General features: G+C 39.1%; 1 protein-coding gene across 3 annotated transcripts in view; it reads right to left on the bottom strand.

The window, feature by feature from the left end:
• The window catches only part of PARD3B (par-3 family cell polarity regulator beta), a 361,423-nt gene that overhangs the window by 73,634 nt on the left and 266,739 nt on the right, over positions 1–21,050 (bottom strand). For all 3 annotated transcript variants that reach the window (XM_072341851.1, XM_072341853.1, XM_072341852.1), the window contains 2 exons: positions 20,262–20,372; positions 2,460–2,756 (listed from right to left, as the gene is read on the bottom strand). In XM_072341851.1, coding sequence (XP_072197952.1) covers positions 2,460–2,756; positions 20,262–20,372 — 408 coding nt within the window. The remainder of the gene's footprint in view (positions 1–2,459; positions 2,757–20,261; positions 20,373–21,050) is intronic.

The raw sequence follows: 21,050 nt of genomic DNA, 5'->3' as shown, positions 1-21,050 counted from the left end.
GTAGGAGAAAAAGACATCAATCTAATGTAAAATTAATAGCAAAACTTGGAGAGAGCATGCATGCGTTAGCAGGACCAAAACATGAGCTATTACATGACAAATGCATTGATAAATGTTCAACCCTGCAAATGCAAAACAACTTTGGTTTGGTTAATAAGCATCCACTATAACTATTTCCCATTATTCTGAGGCAGACAAGGCAGTTTTCATACTTGACCCCTGAAAGCAGATTTGGTTTTGTAATTAACATGTTATCCAGGGATTTTTCTTTCCACATCTCTCTTCTCCTTTCAGTACTCTCCCTCCAGCACAGAAAGATTTCCTTGCCTGCTGTTGCCGCCACATTCAACAACTGCTGGCTGAGACCTCACAACACACTGCATAAATTCACTTCAAATTATTCAGGTTTGGCACATTTCTGCTGGTGAGTAACAACAACCTTTTTGTTTCTGAGACAAAGGAAACAAAGATTTAAAGAAAGAACAAAGACAGCCTAATAAGAATCCCACATTTCCTACTTTTTCCTAATCTGGTTAAAAAGTCTCTACAAGCCTGAGAAATTCAACAGAGCTAAGCTGTTGTGGACTGTTTGTCTTTCAGTACAGAATCAACACAGATGGAACAGCCTTTCCAGTACAACTTCTGATCATAGGTCAGATATGAGATACCTTTCTTTTCGCCTGTTAGAAGTTTTGGTTTTAGTTTTTCAACAAGTTGCTGTGCTTGAGCCTGCACTTACAGCTAAAGCCACACTAAGATCCAGGATTCTGACACTGAATCCAGACTTGGTTGGCATTTCAATCATGTCCACACAACAAGACAAGAGCTCATTCAGTGCAGTTACAGCCACGATGCAAGCAATCAAACAAAAGAGGCCAGAGGGAGAGACTGGGGCACTTCTTTACACCACATGTTAAAACAGAGCATAAACCATACTTCAAAACTGATGACATGTTTAAAATGTTAAGCTATAAAGTCCCTGTTAAAACTGATACGGTGAAGCAACCTTTATGACAACGTTTTACTTTCATGCTGAGTTACATCTCTATATGTTTATTTTTGAGAAGTGTATGAATCTGAATTTGGGCTCCCTCCTGCTGGAAATTCTCTGGGTTTCCTGAGTCAGTGTAAACCAGGCTTCTGATCTCTCTGCAGTATACAGATGCTCATACAACTTCACTGACAATCACCTCAAGCGTTTTCTAGGAAAGCAAAACCCTTTTGATGGCAAAAATCTGTGATCAATTCCTCTAAGTTCACCCTCTTCGCTCTCATGCAGCAGCAAAAGAGTTAATATGGAAGAAGAGAATCAGCAATGTCATTATGTTTGGAAAGATCTCTCCCATACTGTATTTAGGTGGAAAAAAAAGAAATACTTGGCCCAATCCCTGCTACGCTCTTAGATTTATGTCAAAAGTGTTTTATTACTATTTATAACAATGACTCAGTAGACATTTTTAAAGTACTATAATGCCACAAACTAAAAACACTCCTGTATCTGTGCTCTCCAAAATTAACAAGTGTTGTATCACATAGCACAGACTGAGGCTATGGTGAGACACTACAGATTGTAACATGAACTCAAAGCATAAACAATTCCTTAAGTCCCCCATGTCTTTCTCTGTCAGCTCTTCTTTTCACATACACTTTTCTATCTTGCCTACATGCTCAGACACTGGTTTGAAAAATCCAATACATTAACACCATGATACTGCTAATGAAGTCTTAAGTTCTTTTAGTCCCAAATTTCAGAAACATCTAGTTTTAAAACTACCATAATGGTGGGTAATCATCAGCTCAAAGGAAATGCTGTTCTCTTTTCAATCTGGGGAAAAACTTGACCATCTTTCTTTAATGCTATCAACCTGGAAGCTTGACAGTAAGGATTAAAAATTGCTCTTTCCTTCCCACTTGGTTATTGGAAAGGCTGTGAAAGGCAATCAGTCTTGTGAAGCCACACTTCACAGTCTGCATAAAAATGCCATGATTCCCAGTCCTCTCCCCAGCCTAATTGAAAGTGCATAATATCAAACAGCTGGGGAAACTAAACTGTAAACATATGCAATATATCATGTTATCATACAAAACCTGTTACTAATAGGCATTTGATGATCAGCAGATTGAAAGGGATCTGAAACCAGAGATTATTTTTGCTGCAGTGTAAGAACTTTTCCCGAGTGAAAGAGGAAAAAACACACTCTCAGCAGGGAAGGAATTGGACTGGAGTCTGTTCATTCATTCTGTTTGTGAAATATGGACTTTTTTTTAATGATTTTTGTTTGACTGCTGACTAGCTCAGATGCTTTGGGGGCACTGCTGGAGCAAATCACAGTTTTGTTGAAGAGGAAATTCATTCCTTTCTTAGCCAGTAAATACAGATGTTTGGGGCATCTGAACAGCCTCCCCATCCAGCCCACTCCCAAGCTATCATTGTTTCTAATGCCAGGTGGCAATATTACCTGTCACCAGGAACCTGCGGGTAGTGCTGCTTGTTTATTTTTGCATACAATCCTTCCAAGTGTTCCCTCTCCACTGGTGTTGAAGAAGAATCGCGTGGATAGACAAAGGTTTCTGCGACTGCTGGTGATGATGGTCTGTAAATGCTTGCTGCTGGATAAGCTTCTCGGAAGTGGTTCACTCTGGCATAATTTGGATCCACCTCATCATCATCTATGTCAGGTCCTCCAAGACCAGCAGAATAATCAAGCAGGCCTCTCAGTTGCTTTTGTCGTAACTCCTGATGCTTTGCTCCAATCCTAATAATGAAAAACAAAAAAACAAATATGCAACTGAATCTGCTTCAACATCAGCCACAGACATGGATTCATCACGTAAATATGGAGCACTAACTGCAAACCCATCCATTTAGAACTTTCCGTATACTGTGTAACTGGTACCAAATGAAACAGAATTGTTCATGTGGAAATTTACCTCTGGTAATCACCATTGTAGTCAAGGTGGTCATCATTCTTATGAAAAAAATAACACCGAATATGGTGGCTTCTCAGAGGTATATGTGTACATGTATGCATGTATACAGTCTTAATTCTACACCTTCTCTCCACTTTTGCAATTAATACACCTAACTCAATCCCAATACTTTTAATCTAAAGTAGCCAATAAAATTATTGTTCCCCCTTGGCCAGTTGACTTACCAGATTCTTATAAGTAAACTAACTTGTGAAAAGTGAATTAAATGTAAGCAGAAATGGAGAGATGGCACAGCTGCCTCAAACCAAAGGGCCACAGTTAATTTGCTGAAGATTTAATTTTTTAATTTTATTTTGGATACATAGATGGGGAAATCACGTCTCATTATATGGGGGATAGGAAAAAGTAAAACAGCAAAGAAATTAATAGAAAACTGACAGAGATGAATTGGTGCATATAAGTGAATTAAAGACTATTACTGGCAGTACTCCACTGTGATAAAGCCTTAAGTGGTATTACAAAATTCTGCTGCTAATCAGAGCCATTGTGTAATCTCTTTGGAATAGTAAGATATATTCAGGTAAACTTCAAACTCAGCTGATATTCAGTGATTCAACATTAATTCTTGATTTAAAAAAAAAAAAAAAGAATATAGCATGCAACTTCTGCTAACCGCTCAGCTACTCTACAACACCACATAATTAAATGCCATGAGATGGATCAAGCAGAATGCTGATCGCAGTATGCAATAAAAAGCATTTAAAGAAAATAATGAGCTATTGAGGAAAAATGAAGAAGACTACAGAGATGTAATGACTGACAGAAGAATTCAGCATTTACTGCTGACAGTAAACACTGACACAGATTGCCCAGAAAGGTGGTGGATGCCCCACCTGAGACACCCAAGGTCAAGCTGGACTGGGCCCTGAGCACCTGAACAAGCTGTAGATGTCCCTGTTTATTGCAGGGGAGTCAGACTGGATGACCTTTAAAGGTCCCTTCCAACTCAAATGATTCTATGACTATCTGAAGTACCACAGCACTGTAGAAGGAATAGTATAATTTGTACTGCAGTAGAGTAAGTACAAAAGATATAAGCAGACTGTTGCCCTAGTGAAGCATAATGGTCTCAGGACTCTCCATAGTGAAAAATGAAGATTTTGTGGAGAATCTTGAACAGGCCTGGCGAAGATGGCTCCTTCAAGAAAGAGATAAGCACATCAGGAGCTTAGCACTGATGATTCAGTCTGACAAGAAGCAGCTAAGTAAGCGAGGAATAAGATTCATACCATTTATTTTGTTTCATTAGAATTATACTTATCAAAATAAATGGTAATTACTTTTCAAATAATTTATACCTAAATAGGTTCACAAATAACTATAATGAAAACAACTTGTTTTTCTACACATATGCCTGAGTACATTAAAGTATATCATGCAGGTTTCTAGTTAGGCCACTCCCTTATCTGTGCTAGGATATATCTAGTGAGGATGCTAAATAAAAGGATAAGATTTTAATACCTAAAAATACAGTCATGTTTTACAGTGGGATGAACCTGCAAATGACACAGGGCCCTTGGCAGAAGGGATGCCCACCATCCACTCTGCCTTTCCTCAATGGAGCCTTTCTCCTCAATATTTTCTTACAGAGACCAGGAGAGACATCAGCATCATCACAACACAACATTTCTGCTTTTCTTCAAACTCCCCATCTCTGCCCAGCGAGTTCACACTTAAATTTTTCTTAAAGTTTCATTAGAGGTAACCACAAGGCCTGATTGAAATCTACTACAATAATTCTTAGACATTAAATAAGAAGAAAAGCAGCTATAATTCATCTATATCCTTAATACCTCCCAAGATTCTACAGTTAGGCTACCTATGAATTCCTCAGAATTTCTCCTTTTTTTCTTCCTGGAGTTTCTCTCCTCTGCATAATCTCCATCTTCTGTACCTTTCGCCCTATTCCTCTGTTGCTTCAGGTTTTCATGCCACACACACTCCCCACTTTGCATTCAAACATTGGCCCAGGTCAGGCACTAGCAGCGAGCACAGCCTCCCACAGGTGAGCCAGTATCTTGCAGCCATCACAGGCTTCAAAACATGCCTTTGATGCTGCACAATTCTTGCTCTATTCGCAAGGGAGATTATCCAGTAGAATCTTTTGGAGGGCACAGTCTGGTGTCAACATGTGATAAATTCAGTTAGCAAAGCACTTCTTTCATTTTACTGCCGATTGCTCTGGCTCAGCTGGACGATGGCTTCTTGAGATGTGGTGAGAGGCTAGTGGCATTCACAGAATGATGGGACATGCAACTTACCCTTGGCAAAACTATCAGTGACACTGATGTATTCCTTGGTAAAGGTCATACTTTTATTCAGAAAACAACGGGCAATAGTAGGGGGAGAAAAATTAACATGGAGGAGCTCTATGTGAAACCAGGAACCAAAAAGTAGTGGTCAGCATTCCTTTCTGTCTAAACCACAAACTATTGCTAGCAAATCAGCAATAATTAAAAAGCAGCTGAAAGCATGCAAAAGTCTTTATCCTCCAAGGGTTTGTGAATAAAGATAAAAGAGAGATTTTACAGCAGGGTTTGGTGGAGGGAGTCAGCCTGCCCATGTCTGTGTGTAAAAAACATGAAAAAATGCACTCACCATTCACATAAAGGAACCTGGGGAAAAGTTAACTCCTGGTCCATCTGTGTAAGTTTGTTCCAGGTAGTTCAACACCTGAAAGCACCCATTTGTGCTACAGAAACAGGGGTGGCTTTCTACTGCAAATACGGCCTCAGACATCAATGAGGCAGGGAGGGAGGTCTATGCTTCTCATTTCCATCTTTTATACATAAACAGACTTCAAGAGAAACCCTCTTGCAGAAGGATTAATATTTTACATGTCCCACATGGGATTACATTAAAAATGTAAAAATCTATTTATCTTTGTTTTAAAAGTTCACACAAATAACTACTAGCTCCTGCACCCAACAATTCTATCTGTTTGGTAGCAACCCTTGCTTCTCGTTATCCTGCTTTTCATCTACTAAAACTCATAGAGCACTTTGAGATTGTTTCTGTTTTTCAGAAAAAGTTTGAAAAAGATTACTTGGATGTTCTTAAAAATATGGAAAACTAGTGAGTTTTAGTCCCTATCAGTAATCAAAAAGTCTAACAGACTTCAGTGCAGGAATATATCAGCTGAGTGTATGGGAAATTGGTACTCACAGCCTGAACCTCTGATTAATCAGCTGAGGCAAGTGTCAGGTCAGCTGTGGGAGCACAGGTGAGAGTAATTTAGCTGTGCTCCTGGCAGGAGTGGAGCTTGACTCCACCTCCTCTAGACCTCATTTAAGGGCTGACCACTAAAGCAGAACTTCTTGGCTATCGCTTCCTGGTGGAGATCGCCTCAGCATTTCCCAGTGAAGGCATTCATATTGGTGAGGTTTTCCTAATAAATAACCTTTTGAACATCTGTTACCATCTTTGTTACCATTTTTGTATCATTCCAACTTACAGCTGATGAACAAGTTCAAGACACAGTAGGGAATTACTACGGACTTGCATGGGATGACATACACAAGAAAAAGATGATGCTGTACTTCAAGGAATGGTCTTTTCACATACCAGTGCATGGTACACATTTGCAAAGTGAGTCACAACAGCTTCTCAGAAAATGAGAAGACATAACATTCCCTGGACCAATACATCACCTATCCCTCAGGTATTTAAGATGTATTTGAAAGCAAAAGAGTAGTGCAGCACAGCAACGCCATGTGTTTCTTGCTTTCATGTCTGATGCTGAGAGTAATTTGTCCTGCTATCAATACTGGTCTATCCAGCACAAGAAAAGCAGGATTTAGGTCATCTCAATTTTCTTTTGTTCCTGTGAATAAGCCTATTTTCTTCAACTTCTCCTTGTGAATGCAACCTCCAATCATTTCCACTATTGCAAACTGAACCTGCTCAGGAACAATTATTTCCATTCGATACCATACTGACCAGTCAATACCAGGTTATGTGAAGTTTTTCATGATCGATATTTCGTCTTTTCAACATGACTACTACAGTTGCATTAATATTTTTTGTTTCCTTCTTACTTTCCTGCACAAATCCATAAAGTTTGCTCTGTGATCTCATTTTTCACTTCAATCCAAATGTTCTAATACACAGAAACAAACTGCCAGACAAGTGATTCTTTTTTTTACCTTCTCGCTATTTCCCTGGCTTTCCAGGCCTTCTCTTACATTTCTCACCTTGGAAGTTGTTTCACAATCTTCTGAAGTTTTGAAGAGCTTGACTGCACTTCAGCATCATGATTTTTGCCCAGTCTTAATGCATTCTTTTCTACAGCGCATCCCAGTAGATGCACAGGAATCCTTCACTGAGATATAAAAAAAGTGAATGTGCTTGTTCCTTCCATCGCATCCATGAAGCTCTGCCAATCCTATTAAGCAGGCTTCTTCTGCTATAACCCATTCTATTCCTTTTACATTGCACCTTCCTCCCTGTCTGAAAAAGCATTACCTTTACTTCCCACAACAAAAACAAAGAAAATTCTTCAAAATCAACACAATATCCATAGCAACCAGCTTACAGTTATTAACAGCAAACAACAATCACACAAGAGTCCAAGAGCTGAAGCACAGGATGGGTCTGGTAAAACAACTGGTGCAAATTTGTGACAAAAGATAAAATGTCACTCAGCACCACGATGCTGGCAGTGAAACCAGAGATGAGAAGAGGCACAGGTCACCATCTGAGCAATTTAGTGTAGCACTGAAATTTCTACAAACTTCCTGATGAGAGAATAGGAAAAAAGCGCCTCTCAAAATGAAGGGAAGTTAACTATATTTCCTTTTGGGTATCCCATATCAATCCTACTCGCTCTCTTCCGCCACCTGAACACCAGTTAAATCACAGCATGGCAACTACATCAACTTCCCTTAGCTCTCTTTCTGTAAAAACACAACCTTTGCACACAAGAAGCCAGAGAATAAGCAACAGAAAGTGCTGAATCAAGCAATGCCCTTTTATTTCCTGTGACCCACCCTTTCCTCAACAGCATCCAACACACATCCTATCTTTATCTTTTTTGTCGTTTTTGAGACCCACTATCACTTTCTCTAAAATAAATCATTTCAGCAAAAAACTCGAATGTGATAAAATATATAACCTCACTAAATGATAGGCTTCACTTTCAAAATATGTTGCATCCTACCTTTTAGGAGTCAGATGAAGACAGGATTCTATAAACCTCATTTGCTCCTGAAAGTGAGACATGGTATTCTCAAAGCACTCAAGTAACATTTGGTAGCATGATCCCAGAACTAGAAATCAAGAAAATGTTCTCATTTACCTTTAATCTTCCTATCTGACATACCCACAGAGATCATATACACAGATTTCTCATGTGTTACCACATGAAAAGACACACATATCCAAAGGGCAACAGCCATAAAAGGGTTAAGAGCCCAAGCGGCACCTTCCAGCAGAGCAGAGCTCAGACACACCATTGACACACTGTGGCTTAACAAGTTACTGTGTTTCTGGTGAGCTACTGTCAGTGACCACACATGCATTCACTGCCTGTGACAAACACAACCTAAAGTGCTTTAGCCTGACATCAGCGACAGGGATACTGACAGGCAAAAGCCAGCTTAGAAGCCAGCATCTCATGCAGAAGGAGGCAGCTGCTGGAAGGGATAAGGACCATCTCAAGAAAATAAATTAACAAACAAACAGAACAAAACAAACAAACAAACAAAAAAACTGAGCAGAAGACACTTAAGGAGCGCATCCAGGAATGCTTTCAGGAACGGAACAAGAGGGCTGGGAAAAGCCATGACAGATATTCCTCACCTCTTGGCCCACCAGGCAGAGGCTGCCTTGGGACCAGGACACAAGAAAATATAGGCACATTTGTCATTTCCACATGCCTCATCCCACCTCAGTAGTCATCTTTCAGTTCTTTTTTTGCTTGTTATTTACTGAAGTAGCAGCAGCTTTTCCAATACTTTCAGCTAAGCTGTTACAGCTTCAGCTTTATCTGTTGTTTAGTACGAGGATGAAATAACCAAGTGATTCCTATTTAACAGATGAAGGGTCACTCCCACCCCCTGTGGCTGGAAACAAACTATTCTCTGTTTATATCTCAAGATCAGGTAAAAAATTGATTAGCACAACATTGAGTAGCATACAAACCCAATGCTGTCAGTAAGCCCTTGTAAAAAAGCTGAGCTGCCGCAGAAAGGTTGCCCTTATGTTTAAGGGCAGAGAGGGTGCTCAGAGTCTACTGGCAGCTATGAAGTTGTTCAAAGAGCCCAAGAAGGCAGCAATGCACAATTTTCTTCCAACTTTTCACGGAAAGCATAAAGGTGATACTACTTTCTTTTGCACTAAGTGTTTAGTCCTGAGCATAGCACAAAGAATGACATGGTTTGAGCCTCAAGTTGCCCATCTATGTAGTCAAACACCACAAAGGGAAAGAAAATACACTTGCTGACCAAACTGCATATTTCACAACAGCAAAATACTGAGTGGTTCAGAGACCTCATTTAATCCTTCAGATGAATACAGCAACATTTCTTGTATGGCAGATTCAAAGGAAAAGACTTCGGGGAAGAGCAAATACATACATGAATAAGCAAGTTGCTGTCAAAAGCAATGAATGATATTCTTGGGAGGGAGGGAAGAATAACATCTACAGATAAAACATGCAATTGAAGCAGGGCAGGAGCCATAGGTCTTTTAGGACAGTTTTTATTCTGTTCACAAAAAGAGGAGTAGGTAATGAGTATGTGTACAAGCAGACTGAGGTGTACCTAAACTCTAAAAAAGGACCTGGTCTTTCAGTGCTTTAAAATCATTCAGATATTAAACATTTTTCCACTCGTTTGGTTGCTCCTTGTGAACAGCAGAATAAAAGCCGTTCTACTTTTTTCCCTGCTCATGTGACTACCCCCCGAGATCTACATACTGCAATGATTACTCAATTTACATCTGATTTAGTATCTTAATACTTCAACTGTGATTTTACATAACATTTCTGCTTTTGTCTCTCATTTACCTAATTCATACATATATTGAGTAACGGGTTGTCTAGAGGAAAGTAACCTATTTCTGCAGGAGGTCACTTAGATTTCCATTGGGTTTAATATTTTAATTTCTTTCTAGCTGCTAGCAAAATATATTTTGGTAACTAAAATACTGTATTTTCATTCATTTACATAATAGTGGACTGAATACATCCTGCCTTCAGATATTCATAAACCATAATCACTGATGGGAATGGATATATTTTACTTGAATATCTGAGGAAATAATTTCAGTATAGTGCTTTTAATTTCTATTTATTATTATTATTATTATTATCTCATAATCTTTTTCAGGCAGATATGGTCTATGATGACATTAACAATCCGATTCATACCTGCACCTTTTATTAGGAAAAGACTCATTTGTATTTTTTCAATCATAACCCAGAAAAACTTTAGAGGCAGCCTTATAGCTAAATAAAACAAAATAAAATAAAAAGACACCTCTTGCCAGTAAACTGAAGACATCTGATGTGAACTCATAGAGACTCAAACAATATCTAATTTAGCATTATCTTTCAGGGCATTCTGATAAAAACACCTTTCCATAAGCCATGCAAATGTTTCTTCATTCTATCTCATTCTACTGTGCTGGATTTGAACAACCTCTCCCTCATGATTAGTATTAATAGTTGTAAATAAGAACAGAAAAAGTCTCAGAAATGAAAAAAAACATTCATAAATTCAAAGAAGTAGAACACTGACTCTGCCTAAATAGACACATCTTACAACAAGCATTACCTTGTCCAATGATCAAAACACCTGAGTTACAACACTGCCTGTTCTGGAAAACTGTCCTACAGCTCTCATGTAATGCTGAGTTGACTAAGGAAGCAGCCCTTGGAGGGCTGTAAGCAAAAAACTATGAGGGAAATAAACATAATAGTCTCTGTAGTCTTATGTTAATGATAAATGGATAAGATATGCAGCCATTTTGTACCACAACATGATGCTTTTGTTGATGACCAAGTGTGAGCTTTGGATAGAGTAGACAGGTACTGTAGTGTTTTTCCTTTTATCTCAGTGCTGACAGAGCACAATTACCTACCCACACTGGATCCTGCCCTCTAAAGAAAATCTTGTCTCTAACAAGATCAGTGCATTTCTGCCTGTGAACTTCAATGAGAGCAGGACTACACCTTTGCTGTTAAGCCTGAGAAAGTTTCAGGAGCTCACTTTTGTCCACATTAGTTCTGTATTTGGTGAAATGAAGCTGATTACTAAAACCAGGTAACCACCTCATGTATATTAAATGCTGGATTTTCTTATGTAATTTTCTCTACTTGTAACTATTCTGTGTTATTCTCCTACTCTCTACCTTCTGTTCTGAATTGACTCACCCACACATAGCCTATCACTTCATGGGATCAGTGCTGATTTGTGGCCCTCAGATCACCTGGGACATGGGATTGAAGCATGTTCTGATGAGCTTAAATCTAGTACATAAAATTAACTCATAAGGAGGATGTGATGACGCAGGGACTGGCAGAGAGTTCAGCTTCAACCATACAAATCACTAAGCTACACACCACTACTGACACCTAAGCCAGATGGCTTTAAATCTATGTCACGTTCTTTTTTCCCCAGTAATCAAAAGCCAAGCAGAAATACATATGAGGCTACAAGACGCTTCAACATGCTGAATAGGAGTGTAAGAAATGTTTCTTAAGGGATTACATTCCCTTACTACCTCTGTGGAAAAAGATAGATTTTAAAATTAATTAATTTATTTTTAATACTGCAACAATGTAATGTACTTAAAATATTATATGTACCAAAATATAAACCATGTCAGGAATGGAAATAATACTAACTGCACTCAAATCCACAGATACCTCCATGACCAAGACATCAAGCAAATCATTTCAGAGATATTCCGCAGATAAGCAATGAGCATTATACTCTCAGAAAAAACTATGGGAAGATGGAGTGTGAATGTACCCATTTGCCCTGACTAGCTCAGGCACAGCAATTGCTGCAGGTATCAATCAAAAACCTTGAAATCTGTTAGCACTGGTGTTAAGGAAAATACCACTAGAATGTTAAGACACTGTAATGCCCACAGGAGACAAAACATTGATTTGATGTACCATGAGAGCCCAACATCCAAAACCACATGCAGTAACATAGCTGAGAACAGTCCCAGTAGGATGACCAGCAGCTTCCAAATCCCCAGGCCTCCTCCTTCAACAAGACCTCATGCATTTGCACAACATGCTTCCTTTTAAATTGAATCTTAGTGATAGAAGGAGGAAACCTAGCTCCACACGATAGCATATCTCAGGTACATTTCTTTATTCTGTACTTCAACACCAAACCTGGAATCAATTGAACAGAATCTCCCTGTTCAAGAAGAGGAATGTTCCCTGCCTGTCCATCTGGGCTTCACAGGTTGTTTCTAATTTACGGTTCTGGACTAGAAGGCAAAACCCAGCTTTGACCCAGAAGAGAAAGCTTCAAGATTTTCAGTAATTTTGGTTTATTTGCTATGGAGAATTATGCATTCAAGTTGATTTCCCGTCTACCTCTCCATCCCTATGAGTTGTAACTTTTTTTTCCTGCTGGTAAGGGATTCCGAGAACAGGAATTCCATGCTGTGGCATGACTTCAAAGTGCTTGCCAAAGACTTATGATAGACTGTCATAAATCACAAATAGAAGGCAAAGTATGAAAATGCAGCTTCCAAGTCATTCTTAAGCCCTTATTGATTTTGAGGTAGGCCAAGAGCTGACCTACATTCAGTACTGCATCACAGAAATCCCTCTACTCCAGAGTGGTCTGCCTCCCCAAAACCCCTCTGTTACCAGGCTGGCTTGTACACCCACCAGTTTCACTGCATTCATGGTATTTCAAACATCCATATCTCTGTTTCACAGTACCATGTTTAAAAACATCAAGCCATCACACTCATTCCATACAGAACAGCCCCACACCACTATGTTTCTTCAGGAGTGAGGCAGGCTGCTGCTGCTGGGCTGCCCTGCTGAGCCTTCCACCAGGTGAGTACAGCTGGTGGGACGTGGTCTCGGAAGCAAAGTGAAAGCAGTGACCCAGTGAAGGGCAAGCCAAGGACGCAAGGATGAGGCTTTGGATGTAACTTAGAAGGCACAGCTTTGACATCTGGAAGTGCTATATCCAGCAGTTTCCAATACCTGGAATAGTATTGTGACAGTTGAAGAAAAGGACTGATTTAATGTGCCATTTTTGCAGTCCTCCGTTCTTAATGTACTTGAAGTAGGACAGTCTGGGATCAACACTCAATCTAATGTTTTCAGACAAATATCTTCCGGCAGTAGATTAGCCAAGTAAAGAAACCTCAGGCCTCTATTTGGTTCTAAATGCCACATCACAACCTGTCAGAGGCAGGTGAGAGTCATCTACCTCAGCTATTCACAACTTCACATCAGCCTCTCAGCGTTCAGTGGTAGGTTTTTATTACACATTCTGGTATGCAGAGCAGCAGCAGATCTAAAATGAGAATCATTCAGAATCAATGGGGTTGGGATTAATCTGTCCTCCTGTCCGGTGCAAGTGTTGCCACAGTAATAAACAGAAATCTGATAACTTCATACTGTCAGCACAAAATGAAACTATGACCTTGACCTGTGCAACATCATCCACTAACTTTTTCATAACTTCAACATACCATACTACACAGCTATGATCTAATAAGAATCTAAAAGTAATTAACTGGAATTTTTGAAAACTGAAGCTTTAATCAAATATGTATTCTTATCAGGGTTGCAAGCCAGCAATAAATTGGGACATTTAAAAACCTGGGATCCAATCCAATCCGTGATCTGATCAGGGTTCAATGGTTATAATAAATTGGGAGTATTAAAACTGGGATCACATCCAACACTTTATTTTGCCTAAACCACAGGACCTAGCTGTGCTGCAAAGTCAGGCATTCTCAATGGACAGATACGCCTTGTTGGATTAACCCTTCATAAATAATGATGCACAAGCTCAGGAGCCCCAAAAAACACGTGGTTTATGGTGAGAGCAGCAATTACCAATGTTTCATCAGAGATCACAGTGAGCTACAAAACTGCTATAATAATACTTTCAGACCTTGTGAGGCACAAAAACTACATGCGGGAGGTAACAATTTGTGTATGTTACAAATACATCCTGAGATGCACCACACATTTCTAAATCATACTTCTGTTGCTGTTTCAACTTCTGATTCAAAACAATTTGGCTTCTGTACCTCACTGCCATGCCTGCAACTATTCTTGTTTTCATTTTCATTTCCAGTAAAACACAAATTGTTTGTAATTAAACATAATAAAGCAAATGCTAACAGAAAGACATGGAAGGAGCTTCACTCACAAGTATTCTCTCTTATATAGGAATGGTCTCTAAATGTTTTTATTTCTGTAAGATGCATTCCCTTCATACAGAAATCTCACAGCTGCAAAATTAAATCTCTGTTTGCCAAATATCAAAAACATATGTATTGACTTTTTTTTTTTTTTTTTTTTTTTTTTAAACTATGGGAACAGGCAACAAGCCCCAGAGCTGATAAGACAAGAGAAGCTCTCTTCAATTTCTGGAATGTTTCCGAAAAGTAAAGGAAACTCAGTCTTTAATACAAAAACTGAAACCATTTAATTTTACCCAAACTTGAGATGCTCTGTAACTTAAGCATACAGTTCAGACATTCAGAAAGCATTGGCCAGATGTTCCTTCTGCATCTCTAACATTCCATGCAACAACTAAATACTGTTAAAGAAGTTCCTTAATTAATTCCAATAATGGAGTACAAAACCAAGACCCATTAACAAAACCAGTGCACCAGTGAACAAGTGAAGAGTATAATTTTTTTGCACAGGGTGCCTCTGTATTCAACCAACTCATACGCTCTATTTAAAATCACCTCTTGTTCAATAAGGTGCCTTATTTTGTGAAATTTTACTCTAATTTGAAGGAAATGTTCAACTCTGCTGGAAGAGAGACTTCGGTCTCAGCAGGACTGTTCCAGTAAAATAATCTCAAGCAAGAAAAAAAAAAAAACAAAAAAACTTTTCTTTCAATTTATAGTCACTTCATTTGCATTTGAAAGGCAAACAAATTATTACTTATAAAACTCAATTGCCCAGTGTATTTTTCTAGTTTGTTTTACAATGATTTTCAGACTTTATAAAACTTAAAGGCAACCCCTGATCTTGCTTGGAAGGAAAGAAAAAAGGGGATCTCTTCCAGTGTTTAATAATGAGGAGAACATCTTGTTGTTAAAATGATAGATTCTGAGTAATTTATACAGAACACACTAAAAATACAGATTTGAGTCAGCTTGATCAAAATAAATCTCAGACAGCATTTGCTTTTCCCTTTTATGGGCAGATTCTAGACCTTTGGAGAACATGCTTTATTACAGCCAAACTCTTTGAAGCATGAACAAAATAATGAGTTTATTTAAAATAGGGCCTCATTCCAAGGAACCACTTGACCAGAGTCAGGGAGGACAAACCACCACCTCAAAGAACTGCATCACATATCAAGTCAGTCCTCCTAAACTACCTGTGCCAGGAAGTTCTGACTTATCCTGGTAAAGTTGTAGTGTTACTGCATTGCTGTGGCAAGGGAAAAGCTGAGGGAGATATGGAGGGGAGGAGAAAACTGTGAAATTCAGAGGAGGTGCTGACTTCATATTCAATTGGACACAGATAAAGCTATTACTAAACAAGGAATGCCTAACATCCCAAATTCCCCTTAACCACTTGTAGCCTGCAGAAGTAGCAGTCATATAATCAAGTACTGCCTTTGCAATAAAAGGCCTGGGGCTGAAGTCTGGAACAAATCCTTGGCCTGACAGGGACTTTTTAGGAACCTGGACAAGCAGCTGCACTGCCTGCACATCAGATTCCCACCCCCGGGACACATTTTTTTTCTGCCAGATTTTGTCTCTGCTACTTCAACTGTTCACAGGGTCAGGCACAAGCTTTCCTAACAGCAAGGAGCACAATGAGACCTTCATCTTGGTTGGGACTGCTAGGGAATACAAGCAGTAAAAAATAATGATGATAATGATGTCAGTATTTTAGTGCAGGATGCAGAGCTGCTCCAGAGAAGTGCAGCTACAAGGCAGTACAGAGAGCTGTGCAGAGAAGTGAGAATCAGAAAACGTGGAAAGAAATAAGAATTGCTAGGCTGGGGAAATACTCAATTAACTTTAACTTTCTAAGGTTTAAATCTGAAACTTGGTGGCCCATAAAAAGTTGTCCACGCAAACCCATGCTGTGGAACGATGTGCAGCAAGTCCGATGTTTTTGGGAAGCATCCGCACTACAGAATAAGTGCTGTATGCTCTGTCTGCATACGCCTACTAGCTCTAACACATTCTTGATGTGACAGACTTGCTGCATAGAGAAAGAATTGTACAGTGCATGTGCAAGCAGTAAACCCAGCCTACTGTGAGCATGATGGACTTACGTTTCTGCAGCACACCTACATAAGATCTGATGTTTCCTTTCAAAGACAGAGTCACTGGGATTGGACCACACGGCCAATCCATAATTGCGTAGTGATCAAATCTGACATTTCTGCATGTCTGTAATTATTGTCAAAGTGTCTGGAACAAAGCTGCATCCAAGAACATAGAAAATTTTGTCAGGCCTGTCCCTGGAATTCCGTGAGATATTACTGTTATCTGTACGGCACCAATCAAAAAAACCTTCCTAAAACTCTGAGAGATGACCTACTCCCATAAACCAAAAATAGTACTTCCTTTTGAAAAATATTTCTCAGCTGAGATCTTGGAACAGTATTCTGTTTTTTGGAGATCTGCCAAGCATATAGTGAATGTAAAACCAACCTCCAAAACCATGCAAGCTCCACAGCTGCTAAGATGCTGAAACACACTTGATCATTAATCCTGTCACACCCAGTCCAGAAATCAATTACTCTGACCACTTCCACTGGTGTCCAAAAATGGACAGCTCAGCCTCTAAAAAAAATTGTCAGATGAAAAATCTTAAGTATGTCTTAGCATGACAGATTCTGAAATATTTAGGCAGTCAGCATTTAAGAAAACTGAAGTTTAAGCAAAGTGACTTTAAAACTGTAGTAAATAGATTGCGTATGAGAAAAGATTACTTAGCTAATCTTGAAAAGGTAAAATCAGGTATGTATTTAAATGAACTCTAAAAAGGTTGAATGTTAGAAAAGTGATCTGTATTTTAAATACAGGATTTGTTCACAGGCACAAGGGGACAAAATAAGCTGCATTTCTGTAGCCCATTTGTTCTATTCCTATGCTCCTTATAGTTTTAACATATAACTTATTTAAAAATATACAATTCTCTAGCAAAATTCAGCAAAGGTTGGTTTTGTAAAGATGAGACCAAGTATGCAGAACTGCAGCAACTGAAGTCATAGAAGCAGAAACATGTATGGTGTGGATGTGCAGCCAGGTTTGCTTTGCCAATAAGTGCATTAAAATCTTGGATTTGAATTACATTATAGAATTACTAAATCTTAAGATTGAGCTATAAAACTTGTCTACTGCCTTATCATTAGTTGAATAGTTAACAACAAAGCAAAAAGTCTGAATTAAGTATAAGACAAATAATGTTCCCATTCCCCCATTTTACTCAAACAGTTCATAGAATCACAGAATCACCAAGGTTGGAAAAGACCTCCAAGATCATCCAGTCCAACTGTCCACCTATCACCAATATTTCCCATTAAACCATGTTCCTCAATACAACATCTACTTATAAGGCCTGTGTTCTAGGCCCTTTCACAGATTTGTTGTCCTTCTTTGAATATGTTCCAGGGCATCAATTTCTTTCATGTAGTGAGGGGTCCAAAACTGAACACCGTACTAGAGTTTGGCCTCACCAGGCCTGAGTACAGAGGAATTATCAGTTCCCTGCTTGTTCTCACCCATATATGAGAACTGGCTACCGTATGTAACTTTCTTCTAGGAAAGATAGCTACCCATGCCTTACAAATGATTCAAGAAAGGTTCAAGACTCACTCCATAAACATTTTTATGTTGGCACATATATAATACAACTATGCTCTTATTTCATTTAGTGAGTTGAAGTGACTTGCCTGTTTTTATAGCACATGTTGCATAGCATTGAGGCTAATGCAAGGAAATTTCCATCACTCCATTTTATTCCATTATTTTTTTAATTTTAATCCTCAAACCGTATGGAAGTTATATTACCTGATAGAAAATAGTGTATACCTCTATTTTTGTGCATTATAGAAGAAGAGTCAAATAAGTGGGTTAAAAATATCATCTTGGTTCATCCACTTCTCAACACACCTGCTGTTCTCCATTTCAGTCGTAAACTCTTCCAGGTCAAAACTGAAATCATTACTAGAGAAACCAGAATGCTGAAGACACTCAGCTGCCAGTTTCTAATGTAGTCTTACCAAGTTACTGTCAATCAATGACTGTAATTTTAAAAAACTCCACAGAATGCTAAAGAAATATTAAGAACAATTATCTCATGTCCAATCGGAATGTTAGACCTCTAGACAGAAGGGTTCACTCCTTGCAGCCTGCCAACATTTTACTAAATGACACTGGCCCTTTAACAGATGGGATACATGCTTCTTAGCTTGCCAGGATCCTAATAAAAGACACTGGCTTCTTTAAAATGAAGGACACATACCTCTCAAATTGCCAGTAGCCAAATTGGGAGTCAGCAGTTTAAAATAAAGGCACTCATCAATCTAGCAAAATCTAGGAAGCAATATAGAAATTTAAGAAGAAATGGTACAAAGTTTCTCCTGACATTACTTAGCTTAGATGAACTAAACGCTTAAAACACTGGCTAAGCATATCCAGTAGAAGCACTGTAGCAACTGGATACCTTATTAGCTTTTAAAATGAGTAGAACAAATCTTAGCAGCAGACTTCAAGGGTTAGGGCTTAGATTTATTTTTTCTCCTTAAATCCATTAGCTATCAATCCACTCACATAGCTGATCATGCACTGCATGACTCAAATGAAAGCAGGATATCTTTTCCCTGGGCACTGGCCAGCACCACAGAGGCTGGGCAGTGTGCTCATCTGTACTGTGGGGAAAGATTTTGCCTCTCAAAATGAACTACAGCTGCTCATCTCCTAGGAGCAGGATTTGCCAGTGAGGATTCTCCAGTGTCCAAAGACACCTCAGACAGCTTTCCCTTTTCACTGACAACCCATAGTACTACAGCTTCAAAAGTTTTACAGCAACTGCAGAAATCTGTTTAAAGTCAGCAAATATGGGTATTTTAACTTTTCTGACAGCAACCATCAGAGAGAAGCAATGACCCCCACTGGCATGTCATGAAGGACACCTGCATGAGTTGGAGAAGGGGAGAGATGAGCCTGCTAAGCCTTGTGAGCAATTACAAACCATCCCAGACATAAACAGATGTACAAAAGGAGAAAATTACACATTCTCTATCTGGAAAGGTAACAAAGCTGGTAAAATTGGGCATTAAAAGGGAACCTCTTATGAACAAGACAGAGATCTAGCCTTATTCACATCAGTAGTTTCTTGTATTTCAGCAACGGAACCTTACTTCAGAAATACTGCAACTCACTACTGGTGGCCAAGTGGTGTCTATGAACTCAGCTTATTGTCTTGCCCAGCATTCCCTTCCCCATTCCTTGATTGCTTACAGACCCCCTTGCTGCTGACTATTCAGACTGACTATAACTATTTAGACCTGCTTTCTTCCTGTTGTCTGCCTACTCAGCATTTGCTGACTAGATACTTCTGCAACACAAGACTAACCAGCAAACTTGTGTAGACAAGAACATACTTAAGTACAAAAACTACCATCTAGTGGTACAGCCAGCTAGAGCTAAAAGGCCTGGTGTACTGAAAAACACAGCAGAGGCTGCCAGGGGAGAAAGAAGAAAGTTTAGTGCTTTAGAGAAATACAGGGAAAAAAATGTAAGTCTGCTGGTCTGAGGCATGTCCAGAAGTGAAACAGATTTTGAAGAAACTCATCTTGACTAGCTTAGCAAAAGTTAAATTCTGAATAGCAATTACACAGTGAAGCACAGAGAAGCAGAGCAGGAAGGCAGGGTCTTGTAACATAGCAGCCCTAGCTCAGCCCAGAGAACAGCCTAACACTGTCCACTGCCAGGACCTGTCTCCAAGCAGGCACAGTCTAGGACTTCTCCAGTCAGGCTGCTTGTCTGACCATTTACTTCAGGCAGTCTTTGCTTTGAAGTTTTTCTTCGGACAAACTAAGATGCTGTCATCATTTACTCACCTTTCACGTTCATCTTTCATTTTCTCTAGATCCTCTTCTTTAAGTATGTCGTGCTTTGGATTCCCCTTCTGATCTGCTTTCCCACTTTTATCTTCTTTTTTCTTTCCAAATCTGTTTAAGATATCAAGGAAGGAGTCAGGAGGAAGTAATTACCAGAAGAAAAACAGTACTTATCTAACATAAAACACAGAAATTTTGGGCAATCATGACACTGAGAGCTTTTATCTTGGTCAATCCCAGATCCTGTGCTGTAAAAGATGTTACCAATTTTAAATAGGCTATGTACACTAGGTAAGTCCAGTTACACACCGATTTGGTCTCTGAAATGTTGAAAGATGCTGTTTGAAAGAGAAAACAGTAAAGTCCAACAAACCTGAAATTTACAATGTTGTGAGGCTGGACTATTATCAGTGCACATTTTAATGTAGCTGAAGGTAGTTCATACCACATCACAGCTCTTGAAGAAGTAATCTGCAAAGACTACAGTACTGTAACCCAGACTAGAACGCATGTCCTGCTCTCATCAGTATCTACTGTCTCTTAAATCATACCTGGTCTTAATTTAAAAGATTTGTTCTTTGTTTAAATAAGCCTGCAATCAGAAAGAATAAAATCTTGCTATGTTCTGAAACTACAAAATGAGGCAGTTCATATGAGCTCTTCAAAAAATACCCCTGGGTTCTTCTTTCTGCCTAGTAACATACTATCATTTAATATTTATGCTGCGAAACTCCTCCAGAGACCCCAGTCAGTTCAGGGGTCCCACTGTTTTACACGCTGTACAGATAT

The sequence above is a fragment of the Excalfactoria chinensis genome, chromosome 7 (assembly GCF_039878825.1).
Source record: "Excalfactoria chinensis isolate bCotChi1 chromosome 7, bCotChi1.hap2, whole genome shotgun sequence".
NCBI lineage: Eukaryota > Metazoa > Chordata > Aves > Galliformes > Phasianidae > Excalfactoria > Excalfactoria chinensis.
This window is presented reverse-complemented; position numbering and strand designations above follow the sequence as displayed.